Source organism: Acipenser ruthenus, chromosome 41 (assembly GCF_902713425.1).
Source record: "Acipenser ruthenus chromosome 41, fAciRut3.2 maternal haplotype, whole genome shotgun sequence".
NCBI lineage: Eukaryota > Metazoa > Chordata > Actinopteri > Acipenseriformes > Acipenseridae > Acipenser > Acipenser ruthenus.
The window spans coordinates 7,379,268-7,407,097 of NC_081229.1; the positions used below are offsets into that span (position 1 = coordinate 7,379,268).

The 27,830-nt window shown below is 39.8% G+C and overlaps 1 protein-coding gene across 1 annotated transcript in view; it reads left to right on the forward strand.

Annotated features, from left to right (window-relative positions):
- Positions 1–25,568, forward strand: part of LOC117969055 (class II histocompatibility antigen, B-L beta chain-like) — a 32,843-nt gene extending 7,275 nt beyond the window's left edge. The window contains exons 2-6 of the mRNA XM_059010743.1: positions 961–1,233; positions 2,883–3,164; positions 11,468–11,581; positions 13,240–13,266; positions 24,991–25,568. Coding sequence (XP_058866726.1) covers positions 961–1,233; positions 2,883–3,164; positions 11,468–11,581; positions 13,240–13,265 — 695 coding nt within the window. The 3' untranslated portion in view covers position 13,266; positions 24,991–25,568. The remainder of the gene's footprint in view (positions 1–960; positions 1,234–2,882; positions 3,165–11,467; positions 11,582–13,239; positions 13,267–24,990) is intronic.
- The last annotated feature ends 2,262 nt before the right edge of the window (positions 25,569–27,830 follow it).

Below are 27,830 nucleotides of genomic sequence, written 5' to 3' on the forward strand. Positions count from 1 at the left end.
TGTGGGAGGGGAAGCGGTAGCTAATGGAGCAGGGTAGCGCCACGGCCCGAGCTGTTACCAGCAGGAGTGAGACGAAGCGGCAGTTAAAGTGGACGTTTATTAAACATACAAACAAAACAGGAACCAGTAAACAGGGTACAGGGACCAAAATAAAAGGTTCAAACAAAACTTTTTCCCTTTTGGCTGGGCAGTGGCCTTCACTAAAGGTTCTCCTAAACTCCTCCAACTAAACAAAGGATTTGGCTCCCCTTTATACCATGTGTCTGGAACTGATCAATTATTCAATCAAGACCCAGCCTCATGCCACATGCCACACGTGGATTTGGCAAGGATGGAATTCACACCATCCCTGCCGAACTTAAATTCAAATTAATAAAACTTTATTTAAACAGACAAACGGTACATAATTTACCTGTGACCTACATCAATTAAAAATGTAACAAAGAAAAAAAAAAAATCGTCATTTACTGTTCTCTGCGTTGCGGTGATCACTTTATAAAGTGCTGTTCTCTGCGTTGCGGTGATCACTTTATAAAGTGCTGTTCTCTGAGTTGCAGTGATCACTTTATAAAGTGCTGTTCTCTGAGTTGCGGTGATCACTTTATAAAGTGCTGTTCTCTGCGTTGTGGTGATCACTTTATAAAGTGCTGTTTTGGGGGATTCTTTTTGTCTGATCATCTTATTCATTTATTTTGTTGCATGTAACGTTTTACGTTGGTGTGATATCGTTTGTATACACAAGGCCCCGTAGGTTTTAGGACCAGCAGGTGATTTCTACCAATTAATCCACTGTCTTCAATAATTTACATCTAGCAAAAAAAAAAAAAAAAAAAAAAGTATATTCATGTCATTTAATAAAATTGCATGTCAAGTTTGCTTTGGGACTGTTTAGTACAGGGACAGCAGCATGACATTTTGAGAAGTGTAACTATTTATTTGATATTGTTTCTTCTTTTTCAGACGGTTACTTGATGCAGGTGATGTCTGACTGCGAGTACAGTGACAGCAGCATGACGGACATGGTGTTTTCCCGGAGCTATGTTTTTAACAAGAAGGAGTTTATTCACTACGACACCAAGATCCAGAAGTACGTCGGGAACACAGCCTGTGGGGTGAAGAATGCGGAGGAGTGGAACAAGGATAAGGCCCAGCTGGCAGGGATGCTGGGTCAGGTGGATGGATATTGCAAACCCAACGCGGAACTCGACCTGAGCTTCACAACAGATAGGAAAAGTAAGTAATAGCACTACACTCAACTGCAGCATAAAAAGACAACTTGAAAAAAGCTGTTAGTAATCATTGAGAAGATAAGGAAATACATTGAACCCCACTGTTAAATATTCAAGCAAAGGATTTAGAGCGGTGTGTCAGACTCCAGGAGGGACGCAGTCCTTTTGCCTTTTACTCCACCCGATCTCTCAGTCACTTAATTGGTTTAATTATTTGTTTAACGGGACACATTTAGGGCACTCCAAATAATTGGATCAATGAAGTTAATTGAAAGTTGGAATGAAAGCCAACAGACCCTGCGGCCCTCGAGGACTGGAGTTTGACCCCCTGCATTAGAGAAACTAAGCCAGCTGATTAGAATTGCCAAAATACAAACAAAAGCAAAACCTGTTATTTAAATAGTACATATTGTATGGAGGCAGATGTTGTTCGGTCAACTTCTGTAATAAAAGTATAATTAAACAAAATAAATACTAGCTATTTGAATAACTAATTCAGCATTTAAATAGGCATCGTTTTAGTATTGATAATTAAATGTAACCCTAAAAAACTTGAGCCTGTACTGTACCTGGAACAGATTTAGCTCATTTAGTTTTCATTAGATTGATGTTCATTCTCTTTTCTTAAGGTATTTTCTCCCTTGTGAAGAGCAGAATTTTTAATGTAATGAACTAGCAGTGTTTTAATGATATGGTAATTTTTTTCTGTGCATGTATGCATTAATATGAGAAGCCATGAAGGTGTGTGGTGGTGTTTTTTTTTGTTTAATTAGGGAATTCAAACTGCATAGACATGTTACTAAGGATATCTCACCTGCAATCTTCCTCCAAAGCACACCTGTATATCCAGTGGTAAAATAGCCCCTTTATAAACCTGTTGAGGCTTCAGTTTCAATCTTGCTCTGAGATAGGATTCGAAACACAGTTCATAGCTGTAGCCTAGAAACACCACAGCGGTACAGAATGGGCAGAATGCTACCTGCTAAAAGCAAAAGATTGGAAAGAAGACTTCAGTAGCGAGTTGAAGATCTGACTTGGAGATGAAATTGATTTAGAATTTAGTGAACTCTTTTTAGAATGGTCCTGCCCTGTGCAAACTACCACAGCTACATTTAAAGAAAAATCAGGGAGTCTCAGTAATAGGAACATTAAAGGAATACTTAATAGAAATGTTGGGTTTTTTTTTGTTTTGTTTTTTTTTTTAAATATGTTTAATTACCCTGTCATGGCCAATTAACTATGTGTTACTTTGATGGAAATACCTTTTTATAGTGGCCGGAATTAAGGATAATTTCCCGAGCAGTTTTATCTTCCTCATGGACAACAGACTCTTCATCTCTTAGTTGGGTGAATAAACAACAGTGTCTCCTTTATACCTGTGGTGGGTCTAATGAACGTCAGTCAGTGGCAGGTCCCTGTACCATACTCCCTGTGGATATTTGACATGTTGAAGTCAGCAACATATTTGACCTTTGAGTTGTCTCTGAGCAAGCATGAGCAAGGTGGAATTTCTTTAATATAAAAATATTTCTTTTTTAAATATGCAATGGAATCTCTATCAAAATCAATATTTCAAGGGGCAATACTTGACTGGTTTATAATTATAATGTGATTTAGCTAACATTAAATAATTCAAGTATATTTTGTCTGCAGTTCCACCCGCTGTCAGAGTCCGCTCTATGAAACCCTTCAGCTCTCAGCACCAGACCATGCTGGTCTGCTACGCGTTTGGCTTCTACCCACGTGAGATAAAGGTGACCTGGCTGAGAAACGGAGCGAAGGTGACGGCTGATGTATCCTCCTCAGAGCTGCTCCATGATGGAGACTGGACCTATCAGATCCACTCGTACCTGGAGCTCACCCCCCAGTCCGGAGACTCCTACACCTGCAGGGTGGAGCACAGTACCCTCGCTGAGGCTATCGAGAAGAAGTGGGGTGAGTTCAAACTGCCTCGCTGAGGCTATCGAGGAGAAGTGGGGTGAGTTCAAACTGCCTCACTGAGGCTATCGAAGTGGGGTGAGTTCAAACTGCCTCACTGAGGCTACCGAGGAGAAGTGGGGTGAGTTCAAACTGCCTCACTGAGGCTACCGAGGAGAAGTGGGGTGAGTTCAAACTGCCTCACTGAGGCTATCGAGGAGACGTGGCCTGAGTTCAAACTGCCTCGCTGAGGCTATCGAGGAGAAGTGGGGTGAGTTCAAACTGCCTCACTGAGGCTATCGAGGAGAAGTGGGGTGAGTTCAAACTGCCTCACTGAGGCTATGGAGGAGAAGTGGGGTGAGTTCAAACTGCCTCACTGAGGCTATGGAGGAGAAGTGGGGGGAGTTCAAACTGCCTCGCTGAGGCTATCGAGGAGAAGTGGGGTGAGTTCAAACTGCCTCGCTGAGGCTATCGAAGTGGGGTGAGTTCAAACTGCCTCACTGAGGCTATCGAGGAGAAGTGGGGTGAGTTCAAACTGCCTCGCTGAGGCTATCGAGGAGAAGTGGGGTGAGTTCAAACTGCCTCACTGAGGCTATCGAGAAGTGGGGTGAGTTCAAACTGCCTCACTGAGGCTATCGAGGAGAAGTGGGGTGAGTTCAAACTGCCTCACTGAGGCTATCGAGGGGAAGTGGGGCGAGTTCAAACTGCCTCACTGAGGCTATCGAAGTGGGGTGAGTTCAAACTGCCTCGCTGAGGCTATCGAGGAGACGTGGGGCGAGAGACCAAAGAAAATAAATGTTTGTTATAGTTTGCTAAATATTAATCTGTCTCGGAGGCCAATTTAATTAAAATGTAATATGTCAAGCCATAACTAGGATACGAAATACTACTGTAGTTCCATAATTAACACACTTACATAAAAAATAAGTCTACAATGTGTGCTATTGTAGATTGCAAAGTATACTAGTTTTTCTTAAAGCAATAAAAAACTAGCAAGAACCAACTCAAAATACTTCAACTCCTGCTACCTGTAACCAGGTGATTTAATACAGGTGTACCCTCACATGGTTGGTTTTTATGGGGAAAAAAGGTGTGTAAAAAAAATAAATAAATAACTGTTGCATGATAAATGGGGGGTGGGAGGGAAAGCACTATCTCTGGGTTTGAAAAGGAGCTATAATAATAATATAATAGCAGTATGGAAGAGGGAGCAGGGAGGAGAGATCAGAGGGCATGGAGGAGGCATCAGGGAGTGTGGAGGAGGGTGCATGGACGAGGGAGAAGGGAATGATTTGAGGATGGAGCAGAGAATAGCTGTTGTATGTTTGATGCACGAGTAGTTCCCACATATACAGTAAAAACTGTGGTATAGGTAGATTTTCTAGTCATTTTTGCGGGGCCATTTAAAGGGGGGAGCGACGGATATGCCAGTGCAAGAAAGGCTTCATCTATCTTGAACATTTGAGCACATTCTACAGCAAGGACTATCTATATAGGCGGGACGGACTGCACTTAAATAAAAAGGGAACCAATCTACTCAGAGAAAGGATCCTCGAGGAGGTCCAGAAGCATTTCAATTAGAAAGGAAGGGGGGAGAAACCAAAAAAGAAAACAGAAGGGAGGCCACATAAAAACAAGGGCAACAACTCGGGTAAGACTGTTATTAAACGTATTTATCTAAATGCTAGAAGTCTCTGAAACCAAAATGTTAGAACTTGAAGCTACTGCACTAACAAGTAACTACGATGTGATAGGTGTTACAGAAACTTGGTTGTCAGAGTGATGGAGATGAATCTAATATTAGTGGGTACATACTATATAGGAAAGACAGGCAGGACAGAAGAGGCGGAGGGGTAGCGCTATAAGAAATATTCTTGAAGCCCAGGTGTTAAATCAGGACAAAGAAAACAATGCAGAATCAATATGGGTCAGAATAATGGACAAAAATTCAAAGGGCATAATAATAGGAGCATGCTATAGACCGCCAAATTCAGACGCCGAGCAAAATAATCTGTTCTACAATGACATTCGAAATGCGTTTAGAAAAGGAGAAGCCATACTAATGGTGGATTCCAACTTCCCCTGTATAAAATGGGAAAACCCGATGGGGAGCACGACGGACGAAATTGAAATGCTGGAAATGACAAATGACTGCTTCCTAACGCAATTTGTCAAGGCACCGACTAGAGGGGAGGCATGCCTTGATTTAGTCTTTTCAAATAACTAAGACAGAATAACTAAAACAGAGGTCAGAGAACCATTGGTAAACTCAGACCACAACATGGTCTCATTTTGAAGTGATTTTTAAAACCCAAAAAGCTGTTTTTAAAAAATTTAATACTAGAGGCGCAAAACAATTACATCCCAAAAGTAGACAAATCTAAATCTAAAACAAAATGGCCAAAATGGTTTAATAGATCAATGAAAAAAAATATTCAGCGAAAAAAGGCACTTTACAGAGCGTTTAAAAGGGACCAAAAACAAAGTACACAGAAAGAGTACTTGGAACTGCAAACACAAGTCAAAAAGGAAGTTAGAAAAGCCAAGAGAGAGATAGAAATCAATATCGCTAATGGGGCTAAAACCAATTCCAAAATGTTTTTCCAATATTTTAACAGCAAGAGAACATTCAAAGAGGAGGTTAAATGTCTAAGAGACACAAATGGCAAAATCATAGATGAAGAAAAAAAAGTAGCAAATATATTAAATGATTACTTTTCACAGGTTTTTACAAAGGAGGATACGGACAACATGCCCCACATGTCGACCTGTTCCTATCCAATTTTAAATAACTTTAGCATAACAGAGGCAGAAGTGTTAAAGGGACTAGGAGCTATTAAAATAAACAAATCCCCTGGGCCGGATGAGATCCTCCCAATAGTACTCAAAGAAATGAAAGTAGTTATTTACAAACTGCTAACCAAGATCATGCCACAGTCTCTTGACACAGGGGTTGTACCGACAAACTGGAAAATTGCAAACGTAATACCGATCCACAAAAAGGGAGACAGAACCAAACGAGGTAACTACAGACCAATAAGCCCGACTTCTATTATATGTAAGCTATAAGAAGATCCAAAATGGAAAATTACCTATATGGTAACTATCCTGGGAGAGAGTCAGCATAGTTTTAGGAAAGGGAGATCGTGTCTAACTAACCTGCTTGATTTTTTTGAGGATGCAACATTAACAATGGATAAGTGCAAAGCATACGACATGGTTTATTTAGATTTCCAGAAAGCTTTTGACAAAGTCCTGCATAAAAGATTAATTCTCAAACTGAACGCAGTAGGGATTCAAGGAAATGCATGCACATGGATTAGGGAGTAGTTAACATGTAGAAAACAAAGTACTGATTAGAGGAGAAACCTCAAAATGGAGCGAGGTAACCAGTGGTGTACCACGGGGAACAGTATTAGGTCCTCTGCTATTCCTAATCTACACTAATTAATTATTTAGATTCTGGTATAGTAAACAAACTTGTTAATTTGCAGAAGACACAAAAATATGAGGAGTAGCAAACACTGTTGCAGCAGCAAAGGTCATTCAAAATGATCTAGACAGAATTCAGAACTGGGCAGACACATGGCAAATGAAATTTAATAGAGAAAAGTAAGGTACTGCACGCAGACAATAAAAATGTGCATTTTCAATATCATATGGGAGATAATGAAATTGAAGGTATCTATGAAAAAGACCTAGGCAATTTCTTTAAAAACCTTTCAAAATCATCTTCTTTGGAAGTGGTGAACCATTTTAATCTGAAACTTCGCATACATCAACCACTTCAAGTTTGCGAAGCAGAAGTTGCTGCGATAAATTTTACTATCCAAATGTCTGCCACCAAATTCTCCAAAATGCGCCCCAAACATCAAACTGCTTCTGTTTGCAAATAGTTTAACCAACCAACTCACTCAACTTGGTAGGCATCATCCTGGGGACAATGGAAGTTGCTACAATAAAAAAAAACATGGCGGCAACGTTTGATGACATCATCAACATACAAAACTGGTTAATAACTCCTTAGAGTGAAGATAGGATAATGGTTACTATGGAACACATAGTAACCCACGTACGCTCTATAAAAAGTCACTGCCCATGACCTCTGACCTTTCCTAAAGGTCAAATGTAAAACTGGCTTATAACTCCTTATAGAGTACACGTAGTCATGGCTACTATGTAATAATGGCATTGTGTACTATTTGCTAAAGTGCTTGTTGCTGTTACTGGAAGCCGTAAATTTGCTGGCAACTCTAGTTGTTGTTTATTATTATTAATTGTTAAGATAGTGATTATGTATCCTTAACACCAACAATGAAATAATAATAATAAAATAATAATAATGCACTTTAAAAATATTTAAAGAAGTTAATATAAAGGATCAGTGAAGGAATTTGTAAAGAACAATTAAGTTGTGTGTGTGTGTGTGTGTATATATAAAGTATAACAATTTTGTTGAAAATAATTGTTGGAAATATCAGTTCAACTACACTACTATTGTATTTACTAATATATGATAACAAAACTGTTGGATATATAGGGATGTTCAATAACTCTGATGTATAGATTTTACAAGTCCAACATTTATTTTACAACAGAGTTGCCGGAGGTCAGGGTGGTAACCTTTTATCAAAACAAGACCTGTTATGTAATGGGACAGCCTATCTCTAGCATGCCCGATAGCAATGCATGGGCGGGGTCATGTATTTATTTCAAGTCTTTTGGGTCGTTTCCAAGTCACGTCTGGTGTGGATTGACATTCGGCGACTTCGCTTGCTCGCGTCCAGTGTGGATGCAGCTTTAGGATTAATCAGAAAGAAAAAAGTTAAGTTTAGCACTCTCCTGTATTCTACTGTTAAACCCCCTTATGTCAGCAAACCTTTAATGTCTACAAAATTCATGGCCGGTGTGTGATTACGGGAATCCCTGTCTCTGCGTAGCAGGGTTTAGGACCCAGGGGAGTCCTGTGGCAGGCATGCATTCAGTGTGCGAGGGAAGTTCACATACTTAGCCACACACCTGCACCACCCCGTTCTCCATTTTCAAAAGTTGACAGGTATGAGATTTCAGTTTACAAAATCTCACATATTTTGAAAGCTCTGTTGACAGGTATGGTGGAGACGAAATCAGACAAACTTCAATATGGCGAAAGAAAAACGAGCTTATAGAGCAGGAACATGTTTATGTTGAAAACATTGTTTTGAATGGAGTACTTTTGAATGACTAATACATACTGTAACTTGTTCTACATGTCAGTACAGCTAGAAATGTACTGCAACACTAAGATGTTTTGTTCACCGTTTATTGGATGGTACACTGTTTAGTTTATTTTTTTTATTTAATTGATACAAGCAGCACTGTTTAATAATTCTCTTTTAAATTTGAATCAATGAATTTGTAAAAGCCTATGCAGCTGGAACTATTGTCTGGCACGGGAACACACACACACACACACACACACACAAAAAGTAAACCAGCAATGGCGGAATACAACGAGGGAGTAGCACACAGCATGCAAACAGACAGGGAATACACTACATAAACACAAATGCACGGATCGCTACAATATCTATTGTGAAGGATTTCAGTCCTTCGGGTTCTTTTTCAGCACTATGACCAAGCCACACAAAACACTTGATTTTTCAAAGCGCGGTTGCACTATTTTTATTTTTATAGACAAATAAAACAAAACCTAACTCAGTTCGGAGTACTAAACTAAACTCTTCCACTAACAAATCATCCAGCTACTCTGCTTACCGATTTAAAACGAAAACACACTTTGCAGAAAAAAAGATTTACACAGTACCTTTTCTTTAACGACACACCGTCGGGCTCTTCACACAGCAGCAGCCCAGAGCAGACTGGCTGCTGGCTTTTTATACATTATAGCCGCCTTAAATTTACAATTATTCCCAGCTGGCAGACAATTAACAATTATCACTAATACAGTTAACCACATGATAATAGCATGAAGGCTTTTCAGCCTGTGTCCTTCTGGGAGGTGTAATCCTGTGTTCCCCAGGACTACACTTTCTCTGCTCCTTCTCACAGTATATTTGATGTATTTTGACAGTGCATTTAAATTTACTTGAAAAACAGAATAGTTTCTAGCAATTCAACTAAAAACAAAAAAACACTAAAATCATTAATGGAATAACATGTTGCAAACAAGGGTTATTTCGAAACTGAACCTGTGTATCTTTCTTTATTTATCGGCATTGAGCATGTAGAGGGAAAAAATATATTGTAAAAAAGCTATTTTAACACAAAAATTGTATTTTCCTAAACTTGAAGTCTCAAAGGTGGGGGAACGACATACACCAGTACGACCTTGTGACGGAGATTGAATGATTCTTGGTGTTGGATGTCCCTCTCTACCTGTGAGGGCACTGTATAAAAGGAACAGAGTACCCTTAACTAAATAGCACGACAATTTAATACTTGGGGTAGGTGGAAGTCGGTCATTTAGGAAGGGGGCAGAGCTACGGTATCCAAACTCAATGACTCTGACGGGAAACGGCGTGGCATCCGAGGATTGGAGGAGCGGATGCGCTCGTTAACCTAGGGGTCATGAGCGAGGGTATAAATAGGGGGGCGTAGTGTAAGTGATCTGTTCCTACGTAAATGGTTAGTGTGTTAAACCTACAAGGAGTCTGTGTTGCAGTATCGTGAACCGTGAGTTTTGTGTTTTAACTGTCGTCTGTTTTTAATTGACTACCAGTTGCACGATCCGGAGCTCAGCGAAAGCCAGCATAAACCCAGACATCACTTTCACCCCTGCATTTCACAGAGAACTGTATTACACCACTTGCACGTATTCACTATCACTAAGAACTGTGTTTGTGTTTTGTGTTTAGTGTTGGTGTGTAAAACTGGACTTTTGGTTGCGGGTCAAACCCGGGGAATTACAAATACCGAGTGATACACGCCGCTGTATCACTCCAACATTATTATTTACAGGTGTTTGCCATAAGGCTCTGGACATTTGTTAATTAAATCAATAAACACCCTTGCACCTGGAAATCAGTGTCTGTCTGTTTTGTACCCACTCTGCACTGCACTCGCCTGTATTCACTCACCCTTTGCCACAGACCTATAAAACAATTAACATACAAAATGCAAAGGTGCTGTGTTGCATTTGTTGATTAACTGAACAAAACAAACTTATTTTTGATAAGATGGACAAATAAGGATAATAAATACAATTTAGAAAAGTGTTTCCTACCATTTTGTTTTCATGTGGTAAAGGATAAAGTAAGGGGATAACCCCAATTGAACCATATTCAAGTGAGTTACAGTAAATATATATAAAACCTGAAAGAAATTCACTTCCAAGTATTCTCTAAACCTTTCTAAACTACTGACACATTATTTTATGTAGATTGTGCAAGGCCGCCTACTTTTTTTCAGGACTCTTTTCTGAGATGGCATTATTATGTGCAGTAGAAATCCACGTGCTTGAAGGGTGGCATTCTTGTTTGTTGTTTTTTTCCCCTGTGACAGGGCAGCGTCACGGCCCAGGCTGCTACCAGCAGGAGTTGCATCCAGAGACAGAAACCTACAGTCTAAGCGCTGTTGCACACTTTATTAAACAAAATAACACAAAAGACAGGAACAAATAAACACGGCACGACGGCCAAAATAAAAGGTTGCACAAAATAATTTCGCTGTCAGGCTGGGCATTCGTACAAGCACTCCCAAAATCCTCCAACAGACTGAGGATTTCTGTCTCCTTTTTATACAGGTGGTTATTCCCCAATTAGCAAAAATTACTTAATTGGGGAATGGTCACACCTGTGATTGCTGGCAGGGACAGATTTAACCCCATCCCTGCCAACCTTACATTCCCACACACTATTTACACAGCATGGCTTCTGCCCAGCCACATTCCTGCTGATGCAAAGTAACCACGCAAATCACGCAATCATGTTATTGTTTGGTTCCAAACACTTCCTACTACAGGCGCCTCTCTAGCTGAAAGGGCACTGCAGCCATAATGGCCATGAATGACATAATTTTGAGGGGCATTGTGGCAATTGAGAAGGGCTGCCACAGCAAATGATGCATGCCCGTCGTTAATTTGCAGCCCTGGGGAGGTTTCTAGGGGTGAGGCTGAATTCAGGACTTGCTTGTTTCTCTGTGTCTCAGATGACTGACTTCTTTCAGGCATGTCACCTGAATGAAGGGGGGGCAACCCTTGGCCCGGGAGGCAAGATGCTGGGCCACATTGTGTCATTTTTCATTCAATAAATCTGAATTCTTCATTTAAACATTTGCCTTGGTTTTTAAATACACTAATAGTATGAACCTTGGTTTTACAGATCCAGCGATGCCTGAATCTAAGAGAAACAAGATCATCATCGGAACTTCTGGAATCGTTCTGGGCCTGGTCATTGCAGCCGCTGGACTGATCTACTACAAAAAGAAGGCTACAGGTAGGAGCACGAGAGGACAGCGTTGTGTCTGTGTAATAAACCATGAGAGAGCACAGTGTTGTGTCTGTGTAATAAACCATGAGAGAGGACAGCGCTGTGTCTGTGTAATAAACCATGAGAGAGCACAGTGTTGTGTCTGTGTAATAAACCATGAGAGAGGACAGCGCTGTGTCTGTATAATAAACCATTAGAGAGGACAGCACTGTCTCTGTGTAATAAACCATGAGAGAGGACAGTGCTGTGTCTGTGTAATAAACCATGAGAGAGGACAGTGGTGTGTCTGTGTAATAAACCATGAGAGAGGACAGTGCTGTGTCTCCAATAAACCATGAGAGAGGACAGCGCTAAGCCTGTGTAATAAACCATGAGAGAGGACAGTGCTGTGTCTCCAATAAACCATGAGAGAGGACAGTGCTGTCTCTGTGTAATAAACCATGAGAGAGGACAGCACTGTCTCTGTGTAATAAACCATGAGAGAGGACAGCACTGTGTCTGTGTAATAACCCATGAGAGAGGACAGTGCTGTGTCTCCAATAAACCATGAGAGAGGACAGCGCTAAGCCTGTGTAATAAACCATGAGAGAGGACAGTGCTGTGCCTGTTTACGAAACCATGAGCACGAGAGGACAGCACTGTCTTTTTAATAAACCATGAGAGAGGACAGCGCTGTGTCTGTAATAAACCATGAGCATGAGAGGACAGCACTGTGTCTGTAATAAACCATGAGAATGAGAGGACAGCGCTGTGTCTGTAATAAACCATGAGAATGAGAGGACAGTGCTGTGTCTGTGTAACAAACCATGAGAGAGGACAGCGCTGTGTAATAAACCATGCCAATACTTCCAACCAGTAGTCTTTAAAGAGTAATAGTGGGGTTCCAAAAATAATGTTACTCGTGTTGCTACAACTGTTTAAATGACATACCTATAATTTATTTTCATTGACATTCTGACAACTTTTTATACTTCCACTTTAAAGACTGTTTCAAAGCTGTTTTCAAAATGGCTGTTCTAGTGCACAGGGATTTGAGATCTGTCCTCTAAATCACTGCAAAAAAAGTGCACTGGCTTTTCTGTTCCGTGCCACATCATGGATCGTTATTGCTGTGTTACCTGTTTGACAATGTGGGCAATAATCCTGACACTATCAGAGCACTAGAGTGCCCATTTTAAAAAGCTTTGAAACAGACTTTAAAGTTATAAGTGTAAAAGGCTGTCAGGATGTTAACAATGAAAAGAAAAATTGCAGGTACGTTATTTAAACAGTTGTAGCAGCACGTGGGGACATGTAACGCTATATTTTTCAGAACCCCGCTACTTGCTCTTTAAGAGACACGCAACTTCACCTTTAATAAATGAGCATGATAGAACAGAACGCAGGGTTTGGATAATCTGTCTCACAATGATCAGGGCTGCACACACTCACTTATTAAAATGACAACACTATACACCGTGCATTAATAAACCAATAAAACATTTAGAAAAATGATGCAATTTATAAAGCTTAAAGATGTAACTCCAATTATTAGAGGAACACATGTAGCTAAACATCTAATATTATTCAATTGCTACTGTTTACAGATAGCCTTCATTGTTTTTTTCTTTGGTTTCTATCGTATAACTTAAGCCTCACATATGCTCATTTTATTTTTTTAATAGGTCGCATTTTGGTGCCATCAGATTAAGGTAAGATTCACTGATACAGAATCATCACAAGTGCAGAATCATCACAAGTGCAGAATCATCACAAGTGCAGAATCATCACAAGTGCAGAATCATCACAAGTGCAGAATCATCACAAGTGCAGAATCATCACAAGTGCAGAATCATCACAAGTGCAGAATCAGCTTTCCAGCTCTACTTGCTGAGAAGTCCAAATACTCATCAGTGTGGCTCCTATTCAAGCACTGGGGCCACACTGTATCCATGGTGACCATGCCTGATGGTGACAGAAATCAGCTGAGGCTCCAGCTCAGCTCTGACCTGTCACCACTACCCATCTGTGTTCTATATCTCATAGAGAAATAATTAACTCCACCTGTCCCTTGAGTTTGTATTGCCCAAGTGGAGGTAGCTGACTCAGTATTTACTAGGCCTGTGCAGATACTCACTCAGATTTTCTGTGTAGTTCCAATTCATGTGTTGTATTGTCTAAAGGTTTCTTTAGCCTTACCGTAGGAGCTAATCACTAATCACTGTCATTTATCTAGCAGAGCTGTACAGCTATGGCCAAAAGTTTAGCATCATCTAGAATTTTAGGATTGAGACATCATTAAGGAAAAAAAAAATATGAATATAATTTGATCTTTTATTTAACAGCGTGTAATCAAAGACATTGGACTTTATAAGGCAAAATAAGTTCATTCTATAGGGTGGTGCAACACTTTTGGTCACAGTTACTGGGAGATGTAGTTGTCGAGTTTAATCAAAGGTAAATCTTGCCAGGACTACAATGCACTGTGCACACTGTGAGACACATGGCTATGGAAACGAGCAAAGTGAAAAATCAGGATGTGAAATCAAACAGGTAATCAATCAGAAAGGTGTGACAAATCACAGATACATATATGCCTGGTTGTATTGTGTTTGATCACGACAGGTTCTGTATTAAATCCCACTGTCACATTGTTGCTGATTAGTACTCCTCGCAGTGTGGCTGTGGAAATGCCAGCGTCCCGAGTGAAAGGAACATGTGCTCAACATGGAAGCTCATTGTCATTGATCTGTACTCCATTGTATGGATCAGTAAAAGGAAGCTTTCTTTTTGTGGTACTGACATGTTTTTAAATAGGCTTTAATTAATAGCTGCTGACAAACATATTAAAGTGAATTACTCAATCTGAGTATCTGCTCAGTGCTGTATCAGCATTGTGAATTACTCAATCTGAGTATCTGCTCAGCCCTGTATCAGCATTGTGAATTACTCAATCTGAGTATCTGTTCAGTGCTGTATCAGCATTGTGAATTACTCAATCTGAGTATCTGTTCAGTGCTGTATCAGCATTGTGAATTACTCAATCTGAGTATCTGTTCAGTGCTGTATCAGCATTGTGAATTACTCAATCTGAGTATCTGTTCAGCCCTGTATCAGCATTGTGAATTACTCAATCTGAGTATCTGTTCAGTGCTGTATCAGCATTGTGAATTACTCAATCTGAGTATCTGTTCAGCCCTCTATCAGCATTGTGAATTACTCAATCTGAGTATCTGCTCAGTGCTGTATCAGCATTGTGAATTACTCAATCTGAGTATCTGCTCAGCCCTGTATCAGCATTGTGAATTACTCAATCTGAGTATCTGCTCAGCCCTGTATCAGCATTGTGAATTACTCAATCTGAGTATCTGCTCAGCCCTGTATCAGCATTGTGAATTACTCAATCTGAGTATCTGCTCAGCCCTGTATCAGCATTGTGAATTACTCAATCTGAGTATCTGCTCAGTGCTGTATCAGCATTGTGAATTACTCAATCTGAGTATCTGTTCAGTGCTGTATCAGCATTGTGAATTACTCAATCTGAGTATCTGTTCAGCCCTCTGTCAGCATTGTGAATGACTCAATCTGAGTATCTGCTCAGCCCTCTGTCAGCATTGTGAATGACTCAATCTGAGTATCTGCTCAGTGCTGTATCAGCATTGTGAATTACTCAATCTGAGTATCTGTTTAGCCCTGTATCAGCATTGTGAATTATTCAATCTGAGTATCTGCTCAGTGCTGTATCAGCATTGTGAATTATTCAATCTGAGTATCTGTTCAGTGCTGGATCAGCATTGTGAATTACTCAATCTGAGTATCTGTTCAGTGCTGTATCAGCATTGTGAATTACTCAATCTGAGTATCTGCTCAGCCCTGTATCAGCATTGTGAATTACTCAATCTGAGTATCTGTTCAGTGCTGTATCAGCATTGTGAATTACTCAATCTGAGTATCTGCTCAGTGCTGTATCAGCATTGTGAATGACTCAATCTGAGTATCTGTTCAGTGCTGTATCAGCATTGTGAATTACTCAATCTGAGTGTCTGCTCAGTGCTGTATCAGCATTGTGAATTACTCAATCTGAGTATCTTCTCAGTGCTGTATCAGCATTGTGAATTACTCAATCTGAGTATCTGCTCAGTGCTGTATCAGCATTGTGAATTACTCAATCTGAGTATCTGCTCAGTGCTGTATCAGCATTGTGAATGACTCAATCTGAGTATCTGTTCAGTGCTGTATCAGCATTGTGAATTACTCAATCTGAGTGTCTGTTCAGCCCTCTGTCAGCATTGTGAATTACTCAATCTGAGTGTCTGCTCAGTGCTGTATCAGCATTGTGAATTACTCAATCTGAGTATCTGTTCAGCCCTCTGTCAGCATTGTGAATTACTCAATCTGAGTATCTGTTCAGCCCTCTGTCAGCATTGTGAATTACTCAATCTGAGTATCTGTTTAGCCCTGTATCAGCATTGTGAATTATTCAATCTGAGTATCTGTTCAGTGCTGTATCAGCATTGTGAATTACTCAATCTGAGTATCTGCTCAGTGCTGTATCAGCATTGTGAATTACTCAATCTGAGTATCTGCTCAGCCCTGTATCAGCATTGTGAATTACTCAATCTGAGTATCTGTTCAGTGCTGTATCAGCATTGTGAATTACTCAATCTGAGTATCTGCTCAGTGCTGTATCAGCATTGTGAATTACTCAATCTGAGTATCTGCTCAGTGCTGTATCAGCATTGTGAATGACTCAATCTGAGTATCTGTTCAGTGCTGTATCAGCATTGTGAATTACTCAATCCGAGTGTCTGCTCAGTGCTGTATCAGCATTGTGAATTACTCAATCTGAGTATCTGCTCAATGCTGTATCAGCATTGTGAATTACTCAATCTGAGTATCTGCTCAGTGCTGTATCAGCATTGTGAATTACTCAATCTGAGTATCTGCTCAGCCCTGTATCAGCATTGTGAATTACTCAATCTGAGTATCTGTTCAGTGCTGTATCAGCATTGTGAATTACTCAATCTGAGTATCTGCTCAGCCCTGTATCAGCATTGTGAATTACTCAATCTGAGTATCTGTCTGTTCAGCCCTCTGTCAGCATTGTGAATTACTCAATCTGAGTATCTGCTCAGCCCTCTGTCAGCATTGTGAATGACTCAATCTGAGTATCTGCTCAGTGCTGTATCAGCATTGTGAATTACTCAATCTGAGTATCTGTTTAGCCCTGTATCAGCATTGTGAATTATTCAATCTGAGTATCTGCTCAGTGCTGTATCAGCATTGTGAATTATTCAATCTGAGTATCTGTTCAGTGCTGGATCAGCATTGTGAATTACTCAATCTGAGTATCTGCTCAGCCCTGTATCAGCATTGTGAATTACTCAATCTGAGTATCTGTTCAGTGCTGTATCAGCATTGTGAATTACTCAATCTGAGTATCTGCTCAGTGCTGTATCAGCATTGTGAATTACTCAATCTGAGTATCTGCTCAGTGCTGTATCAGCATTGTGAATGACTCAATCTGAGTATCTGTTCAGTGCTGTATCAGCATTGTGAATTACTCAATCTGAGTATCTGCTCAGTGCTGTATCAGCATTGTGAATTACTCAATCTGAGTATCTGCTCAGTGCTGTATCAGCATTGTGAATTACTCAATCTGAGTATCTTCTCAGTGCTGTATCAGCATTGTGAATTACTCAATCTGAGTATCTGCTCAGTGCTGTATCAGCATTGTGAATTACTCAATCTGAGTATCTGCTCAGTGCTGTATCAGCATTGTGAATGACTCAATCTGAGTATCTGTTCAGTGCTGTATCAGCATTGTGAATTACTCAATCTGAGTGTCTGTTCAGCCCTCTGTCAGCATTGTGAATTACTCAATCTGAGTGTCTGCTCAGTGCTGTATCAGCATTGTGAATTACTCAATCTGAGTATCTTCTCAGTGCTGTATCAGCATTGTGAATTACTCAATCTGAGTATCTGTTCAGCCCTCTGTCAGCATTGTGAATTACTCAATCTGAGTATCTGTTCAGCCCTCTGTCAGCATTGTGAATTACTCAATCTGAGTATCTGTTTAGCCCTGTATCAGCATTGTGAATTATTCAATCTGAGTATCTGTTCAGTGCTGTATCAGCATTGTGAATTACTCAATCTGAGTATCTGCTCAGTGCTGTATCAGCATTGTGAATTACTCAATCTGAGTATCTGCTCAGCCCTGTATCAGCATTGTGAATTACTCAATCTGAGTATCTGTTCAGTGCTGTATCAGCATTGTGAATTACTCAATCTAAGTATCTGCTCAGTGCTGTATCAGCATTGTGAATTACTCAATCTGAGTATCTGCTCAGTGCTGTATCAGCATTGTGAATGACTCAATCTGAGTATCTGTTCAGTGCTGTATCAGCATTGTGAATTACTCAATCTGAGTGTCTGCTCAGCCCTCTGTCAGCATTGTGAATTACTCAATCTGAGTGTCTGCTCAGTGCTGTATCAGCATTGTGAATTACTCAATCTGAGTATCTTCTCAGTGCTGTATCAGCATTGTGAATTACTCAATCTGAGTATCTGTTCAGCCCTCTGTCAGCATTGTGAATTACTCAATCTGAGTATCTGTTCAGCCCTCTGTCAGCATTGTGAATTACTCAATCTGAGTATCTGTTTAGCCCTGTATCAGCATTGTGAATTATTCAATCTGAGTATCTGTTCAGTGCTGTATCAGCATTGTGAATTACTCAATCTGAGTATCTGCTCAGTGCTGTATCAGCATTGTGAATTACTCAATCTGAGTATCTGCTCAGTGCTGTATCAGCATTGTGAATGACTCAATCTGAGTATCTGTTCAGTGCTGTATCAGCATTGTGAATTACTCAATCTGAGTGTCTGCTCAGTGCTGTATCAGCATTGTGAATTATTCAATCTGAGTATCTTCTCAGTGCTGTATCAGCATTGTGAATTACTCAATCTGAGTATCTGCTCAGTGCTGTATCAGCATTGTGAATGACTCAATCTGAGTATCTGTTCAGTGCTGTATCAGCATTGTGAATTACTCAATCTGAGTGTCTGTTCAGCCCTCTGTCAGCATTGTGAATTACTCAATCTGAGTGTCTGCTCAGTGCTGTATCAGCATTGTGAATTACTCAATCTGAGTATCTTCTCAGTGCTGTATCAGCATTGTGAATTACTCAATCTGAGTATCTGTTCAGCCCTCTGTCAGCATTGTGAATTACTCAATCTGAGTATCTGTTCAGCCCTCTGTCAGCATTGTGAATTACTCAATCTGAGTATCTGTTTAGCCCTGTATCAGCATTGTGAATTATTCAATCTGAGTATCTGTTCAGTGCTGTATCAGCATTGTGAATTACTCAATCTGAGTATCTGCTCAGTGCTGTATCAGCATTGTGAATTACTCAATCTGAGTATCTGCTCAGCCCTGTATCAGCATTGTGAATTACTCAATCTGAGTATCTGTTCAGTGCTGTATCAGCATTGTGAATTACTCAATCTGAGTATCTGCTCAGTGCTGTATCAGCATTGTGAATTACTCAATCTGAGTATCTGCTCAGTGCTGTATCAGCATTGTGAATGACTCAATCTGAGTATCTGTTCAGTGCTGTATCAGCATTGTGAATTACTCAATCTGAGTGTCTGTTCAGCCCTCTGTCAGCATTGTGAATTACTCAATCTGAGTGTCTGCTCAGTGCTGTATCAGCATTGTGAATTACTCAATCTGAGTATCTGTTCAGCCCTCTGTCAGCATTGTGAATTACTCAATCTGAGTATCTGTTCAGCCCTCTGTCAGCATTGTGAATTACTCAATCTGAGTATCTGTTTAGCCCTGTATCAGCATTGTGAATTATTCAATCTGAGTATCTGTTCAGTGCTGTATCAGCATTGTGAATTACTCAATCTGAGTATCTGCTCAGTGCTGTATCAGCATTGTGAATTACTCAATCTGAGTATCTGCTCAGCCCTGTATCAGCATTGTGAATTACTCAATCTGAGTATCTGTTCAGTGCTGTATCAGCATTGTGAATTACTCAATCTGAGTATCTGCTCAGTGCTGTATCAGCATTGTGAATTACTCAATCTGAGTATCTGCTCAGTGCTGTATCAGCATTGTGAATGACTCAATCTGAGTATCTGTTCAGTGCTGTATCAGCATTGTGAATTACTCAATCCGAGTGTCTGCTCAGTGCTGTATCAGCATTGTGAATTACTCAATCTGAGTATCTGCTCAATGCTGTATCAGCATTGTGAATTACTCAATCTGAGTATCTGCTCAGTGCTGTATCAGCATTGTGAATTACTCAATCTGAGTATCTGCTCAGCCCTGTATCAGCATTGTGAATTACTCAATCTGAGTATCTGTTCAGTGCTGTATCAGCATTGTGAATTACTCAATCTGAGTATCTGCTCAGCCCTGTATCAGCATTGTGAATTACTCAATCTGAGTATCTGTCTGTTCAGCCCTCTGTCAGCATTGTGAATTACTCAATCTGAGTATCTGCTCAGCCCTCTGTCAGCATTGTGAATGACTCAATCTGAGTATCTGCTCAGTGCTGTATCAGCATTGTGAATTACTCAATCTGAGTATCTGTTTAGCCCTGTATCAGCATTGTGAATTATTCAATCTGAGTATCTGCTCAGTGCTGTATCAGCATTGTGAATTATTCAATCTGAGTATCTGTTCAGTGCTGGATCAGCATTGTGAATTACTCAATCTGAGTATCTGCTCAGCCCTGTATCAGCATTGTGAATTACTCAATCTGAGTATCTGTTCAGTGCTGTATCAGCATTGTGAATTACTCAATCTGAGTATCTGCTCAGTGCTGTATCAGCATTGTGAATTACTCAATCTGAGTATCTGCTCAGTGCTGTATCAGCATTGTGAATGACTCAATCTGAGTATCTGTTCAGTGCTGTATCAGCATTGTGAATTACTCAATCTGAGTGTCTGCTCAGTGCTGTATCAGCATTGTGAATTACTCAATCTGAGTATCTTCTCAGTGCTGTATCAGCATTGTGAATTACTCAATCTGAGTATCTGCTCAGTGCTGTATCAGCATTGTGAATTACTCAATCTGAGTATCTGCTCAGTGCTGTATCAGCATTGTGAATGACTCAATCTGAGTATCTGTTCAGTGCTGTATCAGCATTGTGAATTACTCAATCTGAGTGTCTGTTCAGCCCTCTGTCAGCATTGTGAATTACTCAATCTGAGTGTCTGCTCAGTGCTGTATCAGCATTGTGAATTACTCAATCTGAGTATCTTCTCAGTGCTGTATCAGCATTGTGAATTACTCAATCTGAGTGTCTGCTCAGTGCTGTATCAGCATTGTGAATTACTCAATCTGAGTATCTTCTCAGTGCTGTATCAGCATTGTGAATTACTCAATCTGAGTATCTGCTCAGTGCTGTATCAGCATTGTGAATTACTCAATCTGAGTATCTGCTCAGTGCTGTATCAGCATTGTGAATGACTCAATCTGAGTATCTGTTCAGTGCTGTATCAGCATTGTGAATTACTCAATCTGAGTGTCTGTTCAGCCCTCTGTCAGCATTGTGAATTACTCAATCTGAGTGTCTGCTCAGTGCTGTATCAGCATTGTGAATTACTCAATCTGAGTATCTTCTCAGTGCTGTATCAGCATTGTGAATTACTCAATCTGAGTATCTGTTCAGCCCTCTGTCAGCATTGTGAATTACTCAATCTGAGTATCTGTTCAGCCCTCTGTCAGCATTGTGAATTACTCAATCTGAGTATCTGTTTAGCCCTGTATCAGCATTGTGAATTATTCAATCTGAGTATCTGTTCAGTGCTGTATCAGCATTGTGAATTACTCAATCTGAGTATCTGCTCAGTGCTGTATCAGCATTGTGAATTACTCAATCTGAGTATCTGCTCAGCCCTGTATCAGCATTGTGAATTACTCAATCTGAGTATCTGTTCAGTGCTGTATCAGCATTGTGAATTACTCAATCTGAGTATCTGCTCAGTGCTGTATCAGCATTGTGAATTACTCAATCTGAGTATCTGCTCAGTGCTGTATCAGCATTGTGAATGACTCAATCTGAGTATCTGTTCAGTGCTGTATCAGCATTGTGAATTACTCAATCCGAGTGTCTGCTCAGTGCTGTATCAGCATTGTGAATTACTCAATCTGAGTATCTGCTCAATGCTGTATCAGCATTGTGAATTACTCAATCTGAGTATCTGCTCAGTGCTGTATCAGCATTGTGAATTACTCAATCTGAGTATCTGCTCAGCCCTGTATCAGCATTGTGAATTACTCAATCTGAGTATCTGTTCAGTGCTGTATCAGCATTGTGAATTACTCAATCTGAGTATCTGCTCAGCCCTGTATCAGCATTGTGAATTACTCAATCTGAGTATCTGTCTGTTCAGCCCTCTGTCAGCATTGTGAATTACTCAATCTGAGTATCTGCTCAGTGCTGTATCAGCATTGTGAATTACTCAATCTGAGTATCTGCTCAGTGCTGTATCAGCATTGTGAATTACTCAATCTGAGTATCTGTCTGTTCAGCCCTCTGTCAGCATTGTGAATGACTCAATCTGAGTATCTGTTCAGTGCTGTATCAGCATTGTGAATTACTCAATCTGAGTATCTGTTCAGTGCTGTATCAGCATTGTGAATTACTCAATCTGAGTATCTGTCTGTTCAGCCCTCTGTCAGCATTGTGAATTACTCAATCTGAGTATCTGTTCAGTGCTGTATCAGCATTGTGAATTACTCAATCTGAGTATCTGTTCAGTGCTGTATCAGCATTGTGAATTACTCAATCTGAGTATCTGCTCAGTGCTGTATCAGCATTGTGAATTACTCAATCTGAGTATCTGCTCAGTGCTGTATCAGCATTGTGAATTACTCAATCTGAGTATCTGCTCAGCCCTGTATCAGCATTGTGAATTACTCAATCTGAGTATCTGTTCAGTGCTGTATCAGCATTGTGAATTACTCAATCTGAGTATCTGCTCAGTGCTGTATCAGCATTGTGAATTACTCAATCTGAGTATCTGCTCAGTGCTGTATCAGCATTGTGAATGACTCAATCTGAGTATCTGTTCAGTGCTGTATCAGCATTGTGAATTACTCAATCTGAGTGTCTGCTCAGTGCTGTATCAGCATTGTGAATTACTCAATCTGAGTATCTTCTCAGTGCTGTATCAGCATTGTGAATTACTCAATCTGAGTATCTGCTCAGTGCTGTATCAGCATTGTGAATTACTCAATCTGAGTATCTGCTCAGTGCTGTATCAGCATTGTGAATGACTCAATCTGAGTATCTGTTCAGTGCTGTATCAGCATTGTGAATTACTCAATCTGAGTGTCTGCTCAGTGCTGTATCAGCATTGTGAATTACTCAATCTGAGTGTCTGCTCAGTGCTGTATCAGCATTGTGAATTACTCAATCTGAGTATCTTCTCAGTGCTGTATCAGCATTGTGAATTACTCAATCTGAGTATCTTCTCAGTGCTGTATCAGCATTGTGAATTACTCAATCTGAGTATCTGTTCAGCCCTCTGTCAGCATTGTGAATTACTCAATCTGAGTATCTGTTCAGCCCTCTGTCAGCATTGTGAATTACTCAATCTGAGTATCTGTTTAGCCCTGTATCAGCATTGTGAATTATTCAATCTGAGTATCTGTTCAGTGCTGTATCAGCATTGTGAATTACTCAATCTGAGTATCTGCTCAGTGCTGTATCAGCATTGTGAATTACTCAATCTGAGTATCTGCTCAGCCCTGTATCAGCATTGTGAATTACTCAATCTGAGTATCTGTTCAGTGCTGTATCAGCATTGTGAATTACTCAATCTGAGTATCTGCTCAGTGCTGTATCAGCATTGTGAATTACTCAATCTGAGTATCTGCTCAGTGCTGTATCAGCATTGTGAATGACTCAATCTGAGTATCTGTTCAGTGCTGTATCAGCATTGTGAATTACTCAATCCGAGTGTCTGCTCAGTGCTGTATCAGCATTGTGAATTACTCAATCTGAGTATCTGCTCAATGCTGTATCAGCATTGTGAATTACTCAATCTGAGTATCTGCTCAGTGCTGTATCAGCATTGTGAATTACTCAATCTGAGTATCTGCTCAGCCCTGTATCAGCATTGTGAATTACTCAATCTGAGTATCTGTTCAGTGCTGTATCAGCATTGTGAATTACTCAATCTGAGTATCTGCTCAGCCCTGTATCAGCATTGTGAATTACTCAATCTGAGTATCTGTCTGTTCAGCCCTCTGTCAGCATTGTGAATTACTCAATCTGAGTATCTGCTCAGTGCTGTATCAGCATTGTGAATTACTCAATCTGAGTATCTGCTCAGTGCTGTATCAGCATTGTGAATTACTCAATCTGAGTATCTGTCTGTTCAGCCCTCTGTCAGCATTGTGAATGACTCAATCTGAGTATCTGTTCAGTGCTGTATCAGCATTGTGAATTACTCAATCTGAGTATCTGTTCAGTGCTGTATCAGCATTGTGAATTACTCAATCTGAGTATCTGTCTGTTCAGCCCTCTGTCAGCATTGTGAATTACTCAATCTGAGTATCTGTTCAGTGCTGTATCAGCATTGTGAATTACTCAATCTGAGTATCTGTTCAGTGCTGTATCAGCATTGTGAATTACTCAATCTGAGTATCTGCTCAGTGCTGTATCAGCATTGTGAATTACTCAATCTGAGTATCTGCTCAGTGCTGTATCAGCATTGTGAATTACTCAATCTGAGTATCTGCTCAGCCCTGTATCAGCATTGTGAATTACTCAATCTGAGTATCTGCTCAGTGCTGTATCGCATTGTGAATTACTCAATCTGAGTATCTGTCTGTTCAGCCCTCTGTCAGCATTGTGAATGACTCAATCTGAGTATCTGTTCAGTGCTGTATCAGCATTGTGAATTACTCAATCTGAGTATCTGTTCAGTGCTGTATCAGCATTGTGAATTACTCAATCTGAGTATCTGTCTGTTCAGCCCTCTGTCAGCATTGTGAATTACTCAATCTGAGTATCTGTTCAGTGCTGTATCAGCATTGTGAATTACTCAATCTGAGTATCTGTTCAGTGCTGTATCAGCATTGTGAATTACTCAATCTGAGTATCTGCTCAGTGCTGTATCAGCATTGTGAATTACTCAATCTGAGTATCTGCTCAGTGCTGTATCAGCATTGTGAATTACTCAATCTGAGTATCTGCTCAGCCCTGTATCAGCATTGTGAATTACTCAATCTGAGTATCTGCTCAGTGCTGTATCGCATTGTGAATTACTCAATCTGAGTATCTGTCTGTTCAGCCCTGTATCAATATTGTGAATTGCTTGTTTGAACACAAGGCAGAGTATAAAGACTTTCTGGTTGAAATAGATTTTTATTTTATGACAATGTAATGCCTTCATTTATTGTATTTGACAGGTTCCTGAAGTGGCGGCTAAACAGGATTCTTTGGTCACTGGTGCACACCTTGAAGGGGTGGATGTGAAGATTTAAAATTGTATTACTTTGTATAACATTCATGTAGATTCTTTCAAATCATTCATACAAAATTGGTAATTTCAATAATGCAGTAACTTTACAGTAATCAACTTTACCGTTTGTTTCACCACATTGAATGCTAATGGGAATAAAGGTAAACAGTCATGCTTTTAGTCATTGTATTTGCTACAGATGCTTCAGTCTTTACAGTTTATACCTGATTACAGTTTCAATGTGACCTTGATTAACATTTTCCTACTCTGTATTCATTAACCGGGTTAGACCAGGCCTATATATTTGTTCAGTAATGGCATTTGCTTAAATAAATTCGCTACATTAAGAGCTTTTCTGATAGAGTTATTACAACATATGAATTGTGTGTTAATAAAGATGTTTGACTTACGGTATACATTTTGATTTAAGAACATAGATGTATTTTTCTGTTGATTTTAAAGTGTTTTATGCAGCTAATCTCTGTACCTGTTTTAAGTTCAATAAAAGTTCCTTTTACTACCAAACTCCTGTATGCTTTTAATAACCTATTTTGCAATCAATGAAATGTTGTTGTTTTAATAAATATGTATGAGTGGAACCTTTCAGTGTTAGCAAACTGTTCTACCAGCGAATCACTCAATGTACCAGGATGAGATCTTTATACAATCTATACACACTGCTCTGCAAACTGTTCTACCAGCGAATCACTCAATGTACCGGGATGAGATCTTTATACAATCTATACACACTGCTCTGCAAACTGTTCTACCAGTGAATCACTCAATGTACCAGGATGAGATCTTTATACAATCTATACACACTGTTCTGCAAACTGTTCTACTAGAGAATCACTCAATGTACCAGGATGAGATCTTTATACAATCTATACACACTGTTCTGCAAACTGTTCTACTAGAGAATCACTCAATGTACCAGGATGAGATCTTTATACAATCTATACACACTGTTCTGCAAACTGTTCTACTAGAGAATCACTCAATGTATCAGGATGAGATCTTTATACAATCTATACACACTGTTCTGCAAACTGTTCTACCAGTGAATCACTCAATGTACCAGGATGAGATCTTTATACAATCTATACACACCGCTCTGGTATCTGACCCTGGTCGATTGCATGCACATTATCACTTGTTACTTTTAATAGTAGTACATGTCCTGTTTGTAAATACTGTGGTTTTGAATGTATAGAGACTTGTTTAAATTAGTAGCAATGCTCCAATAGAAGTGGTATTGTGTTTAATTCTTGTGCCCTTGGTAGTTTACATGGTTATTCCCTCTGTCAGGACTCAAAGTGCACATGTGCAAGCACACTATGGAATTACTTATAAATAAGGAAATACATGCAGCTCTTTATTACTCTGGGACTTTCCAAATAAAAAGCAGAAGATTCAAGACTGAATAAAACATCACAGCAGGACATGGACAACCAGCAGTGCAAACAGGTGACAGAATGCATGATCCTCACGTATTGAATTAATGCACTATAAGGGGTTGGATTAATCTCCCTAACCCTAACTCTAATCCTGACACACACACGGCTCCCCAAATCTCTCTCTCACTCTCTTCCTATATCTCCCTACAAAAAGGTAGTACAAGAACATAAGAACATAAGAAAGTTTACAAATGAGAGGAGGCCATTCGGCCCATCTTGCTCGTTTGGCTGTAAGTAGTTTATTAATCCCAGAATCTCATCAAGCAGCTTCTTGAAGGATCCCAGGGTGTCAGCTTCAACAACATTACTGGGGAGTTGGTTCCAGACCCTCACAATTCTCTGTGTAAAAAAGTGCCTCCTATTTTCTGTTCTTAATGCCCCTTTATCTAATCTCCATTTGTGACACGTGGTCCTTGTTTCTTTTTCAGGTCAAAAAAGTCCCCTGGGTCGACATTGTCTATACCTTTTAGGATTTTGAATGTTTGAATCAGATCACCGCGTAGTCTTCTTTGTTCAAGACTGAATAGATTCAATTCTTTTAGCCTGTCTGCATACGACATACCTTTTAAACCCGGGATAATTCTGGTTGCTCTTCTTCGCACTCTTTCTAGAGCAGCAATATCCTTTTTGTAACGAGGTGACCAGAACTGAACACAATATTCTAGGTGAGGTCTTACTAATGCATTGAAAAATTTAACATTACTTCCCTTTTGTTAAATTCAACACTTCTCACAATATATCCGAGCATCTTGTTGGCCTTTTTTATAGCTTCCCCACATTGTCTAGATGAAGACATTTCTGAGTCTACATAAACTCCTAGGTCTTTTTCATAGATTCCTTCTTCAATTTCAGTATCTCCCATATGATATTTAAAATGCACATTTTTATTGCCTGCGTGCAGTACCTTACACTTTTCTCTATTAAATGTAATTTGCCATGTGTTTACCCAGTTCTGAAAGTTGTCTAGATCATTTTGAATGACCTTTGCTGCTGCAACAGTGTTTACCACTCATCCTATTTTTGTGTTGTCTGCAAATGTAACAAGTTTGCTTACTATACGAGAATCTAAGTCATTAATGTAGATTAGGAATAGCAGAGGACCTAATGAACACAACGCAGTAGGTTTATTTAGATTTCCAGAAAGCTTTTGACAAAGACCCGCATAAAAGATTAATTCTCAAACTGAACACAGTAGGGATTCAAGGAAATGCATGCACATGGATTAGGGAGTGGTTAACATGTAGAAAACAGAAAGTACTGATTAGAGGAGAAACCTCAAAATGGAGCGAGGTAACCAGTGGTGTACCACAGGGATCAGCATTAGGTCCTC